Source organism: Chionomys nivalis, chromosome 6, assembly GCF_950005125.1.
Source record: "Chionomys nivalis chromosome 6, mChiNiv1.1, whole genome shotgun sequence".
NCBI classification, from domain to species: Eukaryota; Metazoa; Chordata; class Mammalia; order Rodentia; family Cricetidae; genus Chionomys; species Chionomys nivalis.
Genome location: NC_080091.1, coordinates 96,047,244 through 96,063,645, shown reverse-complemented (window position 1 = coordinate 96,063,645; position 16,402 = coordinate 96,047,244). Strand labels below are relative to the sequence as shown.

Below are 16,402 nucleotides of genomic sequence, written 5' to 3'. Positions count from 1 at the left end.
GCACACACACACACGCACACATACCACAAAATACAACAAAAACCTAGGTAGCCCTTACAGGTTAGTGTTAACAAATTGAACGTTGGCATTTTTCTTTTGATTACCTAATGCCATGGGTTTAGTTTTCGCACACAATGTCATAAAGCTGCAATAATTCAAAGTGGATTTGATTTCTTTAAACTATACTTCCAACCAGATTATTTCTTTAAAAAATGTTGAATGTGTGTCTTAAATGTCAAAGCATAAGTTTGTTTAATAAAATGATCAATTTAAAGTAATTTCTTCATGTTCATCCTTAGATAAAGAGGATTTAGAACAAATGTCTTGTTTAGAGTATTTGTAAACCGTTTAATCGTGGTCAAATATTATGATAGGCTGTACTATTTTCTGATTTCTCCTTCCACCCCGAACATCTAGTCGTCTTTTTTTTCTATAGATAAAGCCTCCTCTCTATTGAATAAAGTGTCACTTATTACAAACAGCCCTAGTGAGGTTACTAGGGACCATGATAGTTCCCTATTGACTTGCACCTAAGGTCATAGGGACAAAGGTGAATATTACCCCATGAGGTCTTAATGATGCTGACATGACATCATGCCTTAGTTGACGAGACACTGAGCTCTGATCCTGCAATCTGACTGCTGTCAGTGGTGGTGGCTACTTTCCAATAGGTTTGCTGGCCAAAGACAATCATTGCAACCTTCTTCAAGTCCTACACTCTACTGCTCCTCCATGTAAGAAAGAACAAAAAAATAAAGCCATAGAAAATATTCACTAATCTGGATCCAGCTACCCCTCAGGGAGTTTCCTTCTCTGGATTATGCAATTTTACAGATTAACATTTGTTTCACTCTTAAACTAGTAGTAAATTAATTCTTATCATGTGTGATCTGAGGAGTCCTAATGGAGTGCAGCAAGAATAACATGGTAAAATTAGAGTTACTGGACTCAAAGTTAACTTTTAATGTTCAAATACTGTATAATTATCTAGATTAATGAGGAGTTAGTTTTTCTGTAGGCTCTAAGTTCCGTAACAACTGGAGAGATTTGAGGTTTATGCTGCACCTAGATCCCTTAGAGGAAATTCTTCTTAGAACCAGGAAAGGGAATAGGCATGCATTGGCAGAGGCTGGAGAAGGAAAGCAAAGGACACTAACAGTAAGGTGTAGACTGTAAGTGTTTCTCCCTTGTGCATATTTAGGGCACTATTATTTGTTTTGCTTTATTAATTTAGCATTTCTGTAAGAAAGAAAAAGCAACCCCCCATTTCAAATTGTGTGTTAATTCCAACACAGCCGTGTGTATAGCTCTTCATCCTCAAGTGGTTTCTCCTCTTTCATTGACAGTTATGATATCATAATGACAAGATTCTCTTGTACTTATCTTAATGGCTGGAGCATAATAAAACCTAAGAAACTTTTGCAACTTTATATAAGAATAAAAGTGGGGGTGAGCCTGTGCTCTAATCCTAGGTTATCACATTGTAGCATCTAACCAGCACCCTAAAAACTGATCCCAGTTTTGAATAAATCTTGTCAGTTTGTTTTTTTTTTTTCAAGACTAAATCTTTTACAGTTGTTCAAGCTTTCAGCTATCCATCAATGATGATTTTATAAATACAGGTTTCCCCACTTAAGACGCTCATTACAGTCATTGTGGTAAACTGTTATCAGGCCCCAGCTACTCCCTTTGCCAAGAGAGAAACGTGTTTGCAGTATCTCCGCTTTCTATTATAACATAGTTTTAAATCCACTTAGATTTTTTTTCAAACAAAACAACAATGAACATGACTAAGAACAATTTATCTCCAGATGTAATGTTTATATCCCCAACACTATGAATGCAGTGATCTTTTAAATCTATGTTGTATGGTCTTCCTAGGTATCTATTGCAATGTCACTTGAACACACACTGCCTGGATCATTCCCTTCTTATTTATGCACCTGTAGCTTAAGGTAGACCCTTTTTCAAACGAATTTCTCACTAACCACAGCCACCCTGAACATAGTGCTCTACAGTTTTGGATCACAGTTATACTATGAAGCCAGTTTCATGATGAATTCATCTTGTTCTGCTTAATCTTTTCCAAGACACTCTTATTAAAAACAAAACTTTTGTAAATAATTCCAAGTAGTAAAGCATCCATGGTCCTATTTTGAAAAATAAAAGACAGGGAGTTTCCACAGAGCATCTGTAGCTATGTTCTTTTGAGACTGCTCACCAGTCTGTGGGTTTGTTTTCTTTTTCCCTTTTCTTCCACAGCAATTGCACAATGAATCACTGACCCTGAACCACGGGGTACTCACACGTCTGTCTGATTTCAGTAGTGCAAATACAATCTCATTTTCACATATAAATCTTGTAATCATTTCCTCAGGAAACCAAAAATAATTTTAGTGACTCCAGTTTTTTTAAAAATCATGTGAAGTTCAGAAAAAAATAGAAATTTATATTTGTGCTTGTAGTCAATGTGTTGGGAGAAATAACAAAAGGAACTGTAATGACTCAAATTTTAAAACTTTCCAAGCTTAACCTTTAACTTGTCCTCCAATTTTCTATGGGACATCCCCCCTGAGTTTTCTTCTCTCGAAGTCAATTGGATTCCCATCTCTCTGCTGAGCTCTTCCTTGTCACCCACTACACTTCTGCCCACTCTATATAGAAGTTCTCACTCTGCCTTCATCTCGTTATCCATCTTAGGAACCAAATGCCAAATATTTAGCTCCATTTTTTGCTCCTTTAGTCCTGTGACCCAGTGATCTCTCAGGTTTTGGTAACATTTACACTATCCAATTCACCACTCTGTTACCAGTCTATCACAAAAAAACAAGGCAACAGCACCAGTACCACCCTATGCTTAGGAGCTTGCGCAACATGAAGTGAGAATTATACAGACGAAGGTTCACGCTCACCGTATTCTTGCCTTCATTCTGGGCAGGGAAAAGGACCTGTCCATTAGCTGCTTCCCTAGTGAGGTTTTTGACTGAGTTTTATTCTGAACAAGTAAAAAATATCCTGCCTCAGGGAACTACAATTCTTTGAGTATAATCTTTTCTTTTGATACCTGGCTTAAGTTGCAGCGGAAATGAGGACTCTTTCAAAAGAAACTGTGGCCTTTTGTAAATGTGGGACACTAAAATTTTACATAACTTTTAACATAGGAAATTCAGATTTTATTACCCAGTTTGGGACTGAGTTTGTATCCTATGACCTGAGGATTTGTAAGCAGTCAAACACTTGACATTGACGGTCATATCATCTAGAAATCCTTGTTATGACCCAATTACTGAATTCAATCCCCATCCAATTATGTGAATCTAATCCCCATATAGTTATGTCCTGTTATCCCAAGACTTTGGCACACACATTGCTGAACATATTTCCTTATGGATTCCCTCACAGATGGATCAATTGCTGCATCTTATATGGTTATTGATCTCTGCTCCTAGCTTCCCACCAAGTGTTTTCAAGTCCAACACCTCTGCCCAGGAACACTCTGAACCATCTAATGAAATACAATTCATCACTTCCATTTCATTGGTGGAATTTAAAACTCAGAGGGATTACACTACAGGATATAGTCCAAGTCACATGGCTCCATAGCAGCAGGTTGGAAGTCATACCTGGTCCTCCTACTGCCAACCTCAAACTGTCTCCACCCCTTTACCATCCTAAGAGATCATGACTCCATTCTATAAATCTCCCTACCCATTGCTATGTGTTGTTCTTCTTCCTAAATCTTTATGACTGTCATACAAATGCCAGGCTCTACGTTAACCTTCCACTTTTTTAGGAAATGAAACCCATCCAAGTATGTGTTAATATACATAACCTTAGTCAATGCTACCTGCCAACATTCATTCTTTAAATCACTGAGCTCAGGCCATTCTAGTCAACAGTGCTTTGCTGATAATTCTACCTGCTCCAATGGTCAGACCCCCTTTCAAATCCCACCATGAAAAACAGTCAATAGCTTCACTTGTCCAAACCAAGCCCATCTTCATGTCGATTAGCATTTGACCCCAACTGTGATCTTAGTTCCTTTTGAATCCACTGAGGTGACAACAACTCCCCTCTTCTCACTTATCTGAAAGACTTAAATGTTCTTATTGATTCTATCTGCTTTATTTTACTGAATTACACTACAGAGAACAATTCCAGTCATTGGTTTGGCAAAGCATAATGAATAGGATAATATCTCCTATTTGTTCTCCTTCTGAAAGATGAGCTATATTTATTTTAAATAAAAAATAAATGTTTCCAACAAGGCTATGGTATGTAAGTATAAAATGTTATTCAAGTTGAGCAGAAAACAAAGGAAACTCCTCTCCTAAAAAAGGAATGACGTGGTTGAATTGTGTCTTATTTCTACAAAGACATGCACAAGCCCCAGCCTGTTATCACAGAGATAAACACTTCAGCATAGCTCAGTCCGGACTGCTGTAGGTCTCCAGCTTCTACCTGTAGACCGGGCGAGGTTTCCCAAGAGGCCTCTTGAGGGTAACAAAACAACTGGAGCTGAGCTGTGCTGTGACACAGCTCCCGTTTGCACCCTTCAGATGAAATGTAAGCGGTTTCACAAAGTGTGTGCCTGAGATATGTGACTCCTTCTAACTCCCTGTTGATTCTTTCGATGTTACTTATTCATGATAACATTCACCAAGAGCCTCAATGCAGACAGGTTGCAGTGTACTTAAATCACATTCTAAAGTTGGCCTGAGGGGAAAAACAACTGTGTTTCTAACCCACAAACATAGTTTGGGAATGCTAGGTTGTCGTCTAGAAGATTCTGAGTTAAGCTTCTATATACATAGAACAACCACAAGAAAATCAAAGAACATAATAACCCAGGGAGGTCTTTACATGCACATCCCTAAGCACAATAAAACTCTATCAAAAATACACACCACTACTGACCTGTTTATTGGAAGTCAATTACTCATCCTTCCCCAGGATCTTAAATTTTATAACATTTTATTATTTACCCTGAACTTAGCCATAAAATTTAACTATTTTTCACATGGCAATTTTTTCCTAAAAAAATCACAACTAATAATCTTGCTAAAATCCTGCAATGATTTAATCTCTGTTCTATTCTGTATTTACATTTGGGATGTCCACTAGATGTGACTGAACCAAATGATGTGTCTTCTCTAAAAACTCTATTAGTTTTTGGAAAAACAAAGCCAATAAATCTCACCCTGTCATTCTGAGGAGCATGATCTTTAAAGAGAAATTTAAAATGCCAGAACCAACTACTGGCAGTGAGATACTTTTCCCTTTCCTAAATGCCTAAAGATTAAAGGAAAAGATTTTGCTTAGAGAATATATATTCACTTGCAGTTTAGGGTGATGTTTACCAAATATCATAAATACTTAATAGCAACTGTTCCTAGTGCTTCTAGCAAAAGGCAGTAAAAGGAAACATAAACCTCTCCAGCAGGAGCCAGGAATTCAACTCCAAATTTCATTCCTCGCCTTCCCCGCCAGACCCCGCTCAGGAGAGCCCAGAGTCTAACAGTCATCAGGGAAGACGCTGCTGAATCCCAAACAGAAATATTATGTGCTCCAGGGACACTATTAATCATTGAAATGGGAAGAACAAGTGCCGTCAAATCTTCAGCCGCTGGATCAAGCTGCCTGACTAATCCACAAGCAGGCTTGGAGGAGGCAGTCATCACGCATTCCAATCAAATTTTTTATTTGACATTTCTCCTATAAAGCCTGGAGAAACTCTCAAGGTCTAAGATGGTTAATTCCTACGTTGAAAGGATAGAGATGTCGGACAGAGTTTGAGAAAATCTTAAACTAGAAATCGCCTTCCCAGAATCGGGAACCACATGTGAAAGACAGTGTTAAATTTCGTGGACAGAGAAGTCTGGATCTTTAGAATTACATCATGTTGGCAGCAACAAACGAAGTTCACTCTCCTTTCTCTAAACATTACATGTAATGTTATAGGCCTTCCAGGCCTCAGAGGTGTACTCACAGAATTGATGATCCCTTTAAGAGCTTGAAATCCACCTTTAACAGGGAAAACTTGGTCCTTGGAGTCAGCAATTCTTTCCAGCTTTAGAAGGAAAATACAATCTTAAGAGGTAGTTGAGACACACAAGTCTTTACAAATTCACATGGAAAACTACTTGGGTCAAATTCTCCTGAAAAATTACTGGCTATGAATCATTCACTCTGTGATATTTTATAATTGTTTTAATGATCAATGTGTGTGTGTGTATATATATATATATATATATACACACACACAAACATACACACAAGACGGTGATATGTAACTATAAAATATAATTAAAATTCAAGGCCAGAAACTGATGGTGAAGAGACCAATTTCCCTCCAAAGATACAGCCATGAAATGAACTAAGGTTAATGGCTACGTAGTCAAAGCAACATAGAGGTGATTTAATTTCTGTTAATGGCAAGAGATTCTGGAACTTTAGTCATTACAAAAAAAAATTAAGTGTAAAGTGATATAAATTTAAATAAAAAGATAGATTTATATGAAAAATAACCTTAAAGATTTCTAAGTAAGTTCTTCAAATTCCTGCAAATAAGAATTCTATCTACAGCAATCATCATAGTCTTGCCAATTAAGATAAAGGGACATTTACATAGCATTAATCTAAATATTTATCTTCTTTTAAGACCCATACCAAATAAATATTCAAGAAATTTTTTTCAGTTTTATTCTCCATAACAAAACCTATAAACATTCTGACATTTTAGGAGAGCTCAAACATATATCATTTTATGCAAAATCTTTGCAAATCACAACAGAAAGTTCTTTTAGCTATCTTTAAAGCAAGTTAGTGAGTTACAGTTTACAGATCTGGTGTAACTCACCTGAGCTTGCTCAAAATCAAGGACCCCAACACAATAAACACTAGCGCCAAGTGACCTGGACTTCTTTGCCTATGAAGAAACAAAAATAGGAGAGGGAAGAAGGGAAGGAGAGACAGAGGGAGGGATGGAAGGTACAAAGGATGGAGGAGAGAGATATTCAAATAAGTTATATGTTGTGGAATAATGCTCTTGTACACTGCAAAGATTTGTCACTTATATTGGTTTAATAAAAAGCTGATTGACCAGTAGCCAGAAAAGAAGTATAGGCGGGGTGACCAGACTAGGAGAATTCTGGGAAGAGAAAAGGCAGAAGCCCAGTCATCATCCAGAAGCAGAGGAAACAAGATGAGAATGACTTACTGAGAAAATATACCAAGCCACATGACTAGATATAGATAAGAATTGTGGGTTAATTTAAGTGTAACAGCTAGTTAATAATAAGCCTGAGCTAATAGGCCAAACAGTTTATAATTAATATAAGCCTCTGTGTATTTCTTGGGGACTAAACAGCTGTGGGACTGGGTGGAATCAAAAAAATCCATCTATACTATATGTGCACACACAGCTAAGTGCAATGGTGGGTGTAGACAGCTGCTCCTGCTCAGCACTCACCTCATTCTCTGCATACGATGGTACCAAGCCATCCAGCTTACCATCTGTCAAGGCAATTATGATACTGGAGGTTTTCAAGCCTCCTGCATTTTGAATTTGTTCATTGGCCTGAAAATAAAAAGTAATTATACAACTAACCATTTAATTTGAAATTTTTTCCTTTTTTTTTTTTTTTCTTTTAAGATAGGGTTTCTCTGTATAGGTCTGGCTGTCCTGGAACTCTCTCTGTAGACCAGGCTGGCCTTAAACTATCTGCCTCCTCTGATTCCTCTGCCTCCCAAGTGGGGAGATTAAAGGCGTGCATCACCAGCACCCAGCACAATTCTAACTTTTAGCCAGCATGGGCTATAGAGCTGAATTTGTATGTTTGACAAAATAAAGATATTAAGGATGACAAAATAATAAATATACATTTATATGTACTAGTTGATTAAGTCAAATATTTATGTTAGCATTTTTATTTGAAATATGTAGATATTTATGTAACAAGTATATAGATATAGATAAAAATATATATCACTGGGTTTCTGTGAAAAAGATTTTTATACTTATGACTGATTAATCTGAATATAACCCCAGAGGAAGGCAGACAATTTGTTAAGAAGATAAAATACATACAAACTTTACTTATCAACACTCACAATAAGGGGTATTTTTTTTTTTACCAATCTCATATCTAGGATGACTAAACCATTGGAAAAGTAGACATAAATATGTAAAGGAATTTTAATCATATAATAAAAAGCCACTCTCTCCCATACTTACAAATATAAAATAACTTACAAGCTTTAGTCCTTCATGGATATATGTCTCCCCAACTGGCTTAACAGCTTTTAAATCCTCCAGTCCTTTACTAATCTTGTATCTGAAAAAGGAAAAAGGAAATTGAGCAAAGACCAAATGAAGACTTTCTGAATAACTGAAGTCCCCACTAGTAAGAAAAGAGGAACGGATGTGGGCTTCAAGGGAAGACTGCTTCTCATACTTTCAGTTAATGTTAAGGGGCAGTGCTGAATTTTAAACACACAATGGTAGACACCAAATATGTCATAGAATCAGAGCAAACCATATACATTATGAGCCATACACAGATACCTTTGATCACACTTGCTTCACCAAGGGCTAAGGAGTTCAGTGTGCTCCTCTCATACAAACAAATGCAAGAAGAAATAGTTTAGCCTTTCAGAAAAGCTTCTGGATGCTCTCAGCCCACCTCCCTGAAAGGGAGCATTACCTTCCTGCCTTAAAGATTCTTACAGACTCTAAAGACTAGTATTAACCCTTGCACACAGAAAGCAACATTTCCTGCTTCAGTCTCACCAAGTCTTAAGTCCCCAGACTTCATTCTTGGAGGACCTAGCACCCTTCGTATTCCAGCATATTCTCTATGATATAGTTGAGACTTACTACAAATTTGGTGAATGAATGAATGAATGGGAGAATGGATGGATGGGAGAAAGGATGGATGGGAGAAAGGATGGATGGGAGAAAGGATGGATGGGAGAATGGATGGATGGGAGAAAGGATGGATAGGAGAATAAATGAATGGATGAAGATGGACACTAAAAAGAAACCCCACACTAGCTCACAATTGAGTATAATAATGAGTTATTTATTTAGGGATAGACTCACAGATCACAGTCCTCTGCATGAACGGGGAGCAAGAACAGAATCCAGCAGCCAGAAGAGAGAGGGAACACGCCCTTCACATCGGCATTTATAGTATAAGAGGCCATGCCCAACTGGGCAGGTAACTTAAACGCTCCTGGCTGAGGATTTCCTACAGGAAATGGAAGAATGGATGGGTGGGAATATGGATATGTGGGAGAATGGATGGGTGCGTATATAAATGACTGAATGGACAAGAGGGCAATGAACTCTTGTTACAGGAAAAAGTGGATAAGAAAGACAAAAAAGCAAAGAAGTGTCTTTTTCTCCTTTTCTCCTCCTCCTCTTATTCTTAAGACATGGTCTCACTATGTATCCCTGACAGACCTAGATTTTATTGTGTAGAACATGCTAGACTCAAACTCACAGAGACCCACCTCCTTCTGCCTCTAGGGTGCTGGAATTAAAGGCGTGCATCACCACGTCTGGCAGAGTCTTTCTCATCATACCTAATTTATTGTACCAGTGGAAATGTCTAATTGGAGTATGTCTACACTAAAAACCATTTCATTATGAATGAGTAAAAGAAGACCCAAACTTTAGGTTTGTGAGTATATATATCAAAATTCCTTTAAAAACAAAACAAAGAAAACTAAGAATCCAGAGATAAAATAATGTTATATAAACAGTCCAAAATATTTTCAATTTTTAAAGGTTTTGTTTTGTTTTGTGTTTGGTAAGTTTGTTATGCAATCTGGGTTGGTCTTGAACTTAGTACCTTTCTGTCTTAACTTCCTGGGTCCTGGAATCACAAGTGTGTGTCAATCACACCTGTTTGAAGTGTTTAAGGTTCAGAAAAGAGCTTCATAAAGTATTTTTTTAATTCTTAGTTTTCAATGAAAGCAAAAAAACATCTTTTTAAATGTAAATCTGGAACTAGCCACAGAATTAATTTCCTTTAAAAAAAAAAAACAATGAATGTTTGCACCATTGCTGATGACAAGCAAAGGAGTTGAATCATAAAAATACCAACCCAGCACTCAGGAGGCAGAGACATGCGGATCTCTGTGAGTTCAAGGCAAGCCTGATCTACAGAGCAAGTTCCAGGACAGGCTCCAAAACTACACAGAGAAACCTTGCCTTAAAAAACAAAAAACAAAACAAAAAAAATTATCCAATATCAAAAAGCATTTTGGAGTTTTAAAAATAATTTAATATGCATATTATATGTCTGTGCTTATTGTGTAACACGTGGTTATAACACATAAAATTAATATGAAATATATTAGCCATTTCAATGAGCCATACACCATGTTTAATACATTTTAAACATTAACTTATTGATCATATTTTAATAGCATTATGATTTTTTTCATAAATTTCCAATCTTCATGAATCTTCTAGAAAACACAGCACGTTTCAAGGCATAAATAAACCTAACTACAGTTTCTGTTTCAGTAGATTCTTCCAAAGGAGGCCACCTGTCTCTCTTAATGCTTGGTTTAAAAATGTACCTACTCTTAGCCTTTCCCTATACTCTTAGCTTATATTCATATCTATATTCAAATTTTACTATGATAAGACATAGCTTCTTGTAGCATTTTACTTACCTAATTAATTTAATTGAAGCTTTTCACTTCTCTGTGAGAATAGAGGCTTGCAATAGATGCTTATGTCTCCTATGGTTGATGTTGTCTCCTGCTCTGAGTTTGCTACTTGCTATAATGCCTCTTGCAAAACAAAGGCTCAATAAAACTTTCAATCTTCCATAGGAAATAATCATAGTTCCACAGATGACAGAGTAAAAACCATAATGTATAAGTTTGTCTTGTGTAAATATTTATGCTTGAGATCTATGGAAACAACTAGAAACTGATCTTCCCTAAATGCTGATAAATATCAAATACTTGGTGTTTCCTCGAAATGAGTGGCAGCGTGTCCTCAAGCTTGAATGTTTGCTGTCAAAAAGGAGAGAGACAACTGATGTGTGAGCTTACACAGACAGAATCTGTGTGGTAAAAATAGCCCTCCTATTGGCTCAGACCCACTCACCACTGTATGTGAGAGCCAGAAACATGAGCAAGGCAGAGTAGAAGGAACCCACCAGTGTGCCATTCAGACTTTCCCAGTCGCTGCTTGCTCACTTAGAATGACAGAGGACACATCATGATTTCCTGTCCCTAAATGTGCCTACCACACACACGTTCCTCCGAACTACACAGTGGTCTGTCATTCTGGTGTCACAAAGAGATAGAGAGAGAGTGTTCCTTTCCCAGAGGCAGTGACATGGACATGTATGAGACAGGTGTGGACCACCTATGACAGTAAGTATCGAAGCTGATGGGCTCTTAGTCAGTGTCAGGTTAGGGAAACTGGACCCCAGACCAAGACAGGGCAGATCTCAAGGGGCCTCCATCAGGTAAACTTTCTAAGTTTCTCAATCAACAAATGAGAAGTGAGTGATGCTAAAGATTAAGGACAGAATTCTTACATCACACTCACAGTGCTGTGCAGAGAACTCTAAAGGGGGGTGGGTAGAAATGAGAAGAAAAGGAAGGGTGAGAAACAGCGGGTCGGCTAAGGGAGGCTCGAATTCAGGTCATCTTGAAGGCGGGTTTCTTTGAGCTTGACTTTGGTGCTGTGTCTTTGATGACAAGGAAGGGTAATATTGAAACCACATCAGTGTTTGTTTGAAGCTGTTGCCAAGGATACTGCTATCATGTAACACCCCCAGGAGGCCCCACAGTTGAGGGGCTGTAGTCACCTTTCAATACTTGCTAAGAAGCACTTCCTCCTTTCTGCTTTTACAACTATGTCAGAATTTTTTTAAATTCCAAAGGTCTATTTTACATTTTTTTTTCGTTTATTGAAAATAGATTAATTTCTCATCATATATATCTTGATTAGAGTTTCTCCTCCCTTTACTCCTCCTAGGTCCTCCCTACCTCCTCTCTCCTTGGGATTCACTCCCTTTCTGCCTCTCATTGGAAAAGCTCTCATTTAGAAACTCCTATGTCCAACTTTTTATCTTGCCCCCAACTGCCAAGAAGTGCACAGAAAATGCCTTCGTCACAAAATCTGTTAAGTTCCTATAACTAGACACTTTTAAATCATCTTTTCTAGGATCTTACCTACTTTTTCATATTTTATTAATGTTGTTATGTCCTAAGAAGCCTCGGAAGAAGGTAGAATTAAAACACATAAAACTGTTTATTAAGCATCTTTTTTTAATTGGGAGCTAGGAAATAAAACCTTATATTAACTAGAGAAAGATGGAGAGAAAAGACAAACAGGAGAGGAAGGGAGGGGGAGGGGAGACAGAGGGAGAAACTAGACACTGATTCTTGTATGAAGCATTGAGGCCAGGCAGTGTTATTCAAATGTCTCTGCTGAGGAGAAAGGAAAGGGGGTAGGGGAGGTGAAGGGTGGGGGAGGGGGGAGGGGGACAGGAGAGGGTATCTCAGCATATTATTTTAAGAACCTCTTGCCTTACCTAACTAAAACCCACCGGTGTTCTGGGAGTACTCCTTCCCCTTTGAAGTTTACCTGTCAGTTCTCCTGAAGGGGTCTCAACTAAATAGGAGAATCTTTTCATCCATAGCTAGGGTTTCTGAAATGTCATGGACCAAGATGGCCACAGGCTGCTAAGAACATAAATTAATTTCAAAACCAACCTTGTTTGCTCATCTACAAAACATTTGCTTCCTGGAGCCATTATGAGATTCAATGGTACAGAACAAGTGAGCAATGGTCCAACCACAGCTCCTGTTCTTATCAGTGTAATTCTGTTCATCTAGTTCACTCTCACACTGATTCCAAGAAGAGCTCACACAACAAAGGGTCAAAAGAGGAAGCAGACAAAAGAGGAAGTAGAGGCAAAAGAGGAAGTTTAAAAAAATGAGAACACTTACATCAAAGCTTTGCCAAGGAAAAGGTACCAGTTAAGAACTATGACTAATTCACAGGTACCAAAAAAGCAAATTCAACCAACTACAGATTAGATTACTCCTTTAACTCGTTTTGAGACACAGTCTTGTATCCCAACCTGACATCAAACTCATGATCTTCCTGCCTTAGCCTCCAGGTGCATTAGATCAGTGTCCACCAACATGACCAATTCTAAAAACCCATCTTTACAGGGCAGGTACAGGGTTTTGTTCTTGTCATTAGGCCCTAGACAACTGTAGCTCACATAGCAATCATTTGCATGGAGCATATATGTGTTAGATACAGTAAGTAATCTACAGACGGTTGAAAGCATCCAGGAGGATGAGTGTAGGTTGCATGCAAATACTACAGTTTGATTCAAAGGATTTGAGCATGTGTGGGTTTTGGTACATGACAGTGGGACCACAAACGGTCACTTCACAGATACTGGGGGCAATTTGTTCTGGAAAGCTATGAAGTAGGATGGCCAGGACTGGAGTCAATCAGAGATGAATAGAAACCCTGGCTCTGTGAGTAGAACACTCTTACCCATACACAGTTACTCAACTTTCCTAAATCCAGTTTCTATACCAATGAAATATAAATAGCAATGTCTGTCTTGATTTTCAGTTTCATTAATTCTAGAGATGGTTTTAAGCATAGATATGGCATCATTCAGCAGCACCGAGCACTCAGGACATTGCAAGGGCTTAGACATCGTGTGATTTACCAGAGAGATGAGGAAAGAGTAGTGTCTGAAGCAGAAGTGTTTACACTTCTCCTTTAGACTCTTCTAGAAAACCTGCGAATAGGGACATAGCTGGCGGGTCCTAGAGCCAGCCTGTGTGGCCTCGAAGCCTGTGAACCTGAGGTATTTGTCTAACATATATAACCTTCAGCTGCCTTAGATAAAATTTAAGGCAATAGTGAAAACCAGGGCTATGTGAAAACCAAAGGAGTCTACACATGTACATGCCATGGACTTGTTCCATGTGTTTTGAGAGTTACTATTCTTTTGTCCTAAGGTTCCTGGCAGGGATAGAACCCTCAGTTCTTTCATCATTGCTGACTGAACCAAACAACAAACACCACCACAGCTCTTGTGTGGACTGCTCTTACACCTTACAGCAAGTCAGGTACTCTCCTGTGTGTGGTCTCACTGTATCCATAGTAGAGAACCTAAGTCTGCATGACCAGTCCTGTTCATCACAGCCTGCATTTCTCCCTTAATACCCTCTCTCGCCTTTCACTAGTTCCTTGGAGCACACAAAGAAGAATTTGCAAGCTCTGTGTAAGTCTACGAAACACAAATAGTATGAACGATGTGTTCCATGTCCTCCCAGAGAGTAAATAGAAACAATTTCAAAATGGACAAATGTGAAAACACCTTATGAAGTTGCAATAGTCTCTAGCAAATATAACTACTCCACATCTTCACTTGTACTAGCCACATTATGCATGCATAAGTCCTTGGGAGCTTGGATTTAACAGCACTATCCAAACTCAAGAAGGAATAGGAAAATATGCCTGCCTATGATAACCCAAGGAAAGAAAGAAAGAGTGCAACCATAAAGCAGCAAAAGGAAAATGTTCTGCTGTTATGAAACATATCGGTCTACACAAAAGACAAAGGGGAACAAGAGGAGGGTTAATAGCTAATAAAAAATAAAACAACAAAAGCCATATGCAGAGGTGTTACTAGTCAGAGAGGTCCCAGAGGCACCAAAACAGCACAAGTTATTGCTATTGCCCTTGATTGCTCACCAAGGCTAGATGGTAAAACCCTATGGCTGAAAACACCATTCATTTTGAATGCTTGAGATAGAGAAGCCAACCTGGAACTAAGCAGTAAAGTCTCCTGCAGACTGGTTTACATGATGGCATGAGGTGCTGTACATGCTGCAGGGGAGAAAACCATCAATGGTCATACCCAGCACTGGATCCTACATGCATAATATCAGCCTACAATACAACAAAATGTGTCCACTGGAGCAAGAGTGGCATGATTGTTATGGATTAATAAACTTCTACCTGGTTGGCTATAAACAGAGCCTGCTCTTTCATTCTCAAGTTCCCAGATCCTAATAATCACACAGAAACTATATTAATTACATTGTTTGGCCAATGACTCAGGTGTATTTCTAGCTAGCTCTTACAGCTTAAATTAATCCATTTCTATTAATCTGTGTATTGCCACAAGGCTGTGACTTACCAGATAAAGTTATGTTCTGACAGCTTTCTCCTTTGGCAGCTACATGGTGTCTCCTTGACTCTATCTACTCTCTCTCTCTCTCTCTCTCTCTCTCTCTCTCTCTCTCTCTCTCTCTCTCTCTTTCTGTTCTGATTTCCCACCTGCTTTACTCTGCTAAGCCATTGCCCCAAACAGTTTTATCCATCAACCAATAAAAGCAACATACAGAAGGACCTCCACATCAGTTGGCTATGAGGCCTACTGAGTAGGATTTTATGTCTATCACTGTAAACTTTCTCTTATGACTGGATACATAAGAGGTACTAGGAGAACCAACTGTTGTTTTGCTGAATGGTCATGATATCAAAGTGCATTCTAAATATTCATGTGTATATCTATAGAACTGATCTCAACTTTGGTCAGATATTCTGTTGCCAGTGGATAGTGGTTGATTCAGAGACTCATACATAACTAGTCAGAGTGCCAAGTATAAATTATACTGATGATGAACCTAGAAAAGATTATATTGAGTGAGGTAACCTAGTCTCAAAAACACAAATGCTTCACTTCCTCCTTCATCTGCAGTTCCTAGTTCCGAATCTTCGTAAGTCAGTACAAAACATGGAGTAAATGCATCAACCAGGAAGGTATAAGGAGAGAGCTGGGTGGCTCTGGAGGGGAATAGCAGGATACAGGTGATATGAAGGAGAAAACAGAATACCCGGATGAAGGGAGGTCAATACAGAAGGAGAAGGGAAGACAAAGGACAAATAACAACACTGTTGTTTCACCTTGAGGAATCATAGCATCTTATATTTATCTAATATTGTATACAATATACACATGTATGTATGTATATGTGTATATAATCTGAAAGGAAGTTGGGCTGACAATACTCCTCCCAAGAGCCATAGACTAGCAGAAATGCCAGGAACAGGCACCAGAAACCTCCTTTTGGGATTCCCAAAACAATGCAGATTATAGATACAGCCATTGGTTGCCTCTCAGGGGTTAAAGGTGAACATCTGTTGATCAAAACCCATGTGCTTGGGACACAGGAGCTTGAAATGACATGAAAGTGCCTTTCCTGTGGTCTATCTTTCATGTTTCTAGAAAATATTTTGGAAGCTGACTCAGGAAAGAAGCAATTTAACAGTTCCACCGAGCTGCGATACCTATGAGCCACACAATCACCCTTATGGCAA

At 38.4% G+C, this 16,402-nt stretch overlaps 1 protein-coding gene across 1 annotated transcript in view; it reads right to left on the bottom strand.

Annotated features, from left to right (window-relative positions):
• Positions 1–16,402, bottom strand: part of Antxr2 (ANTXR cell adhesion molecule 2) — a 125,138-nt gene that overhangs the window by 97,381 nt on the left and 11,355 nt on the right. The window contains exons 4-7 of the mRNA XM_057772623.1: positions 8,255–8,336; positions 7,472–7,579; positions 6,860–6,928; positions 5,990–6,070 (exon numbers count right to left, since the gene is read on the bottom strand). Coding sequence (XP_057628606.1) covers positions 5,990–6,070; positions 6,860–6,928; positions 7,472–7,579; positions 8,255–8,336 — 340 coding nt within the window. The remainder of the gene's footprint in view (positions 1–5,989; positions 6,071–6,859; positions 6,929–7,471; positions 7,580–8,254; positions 8,337–16,402) is intronic.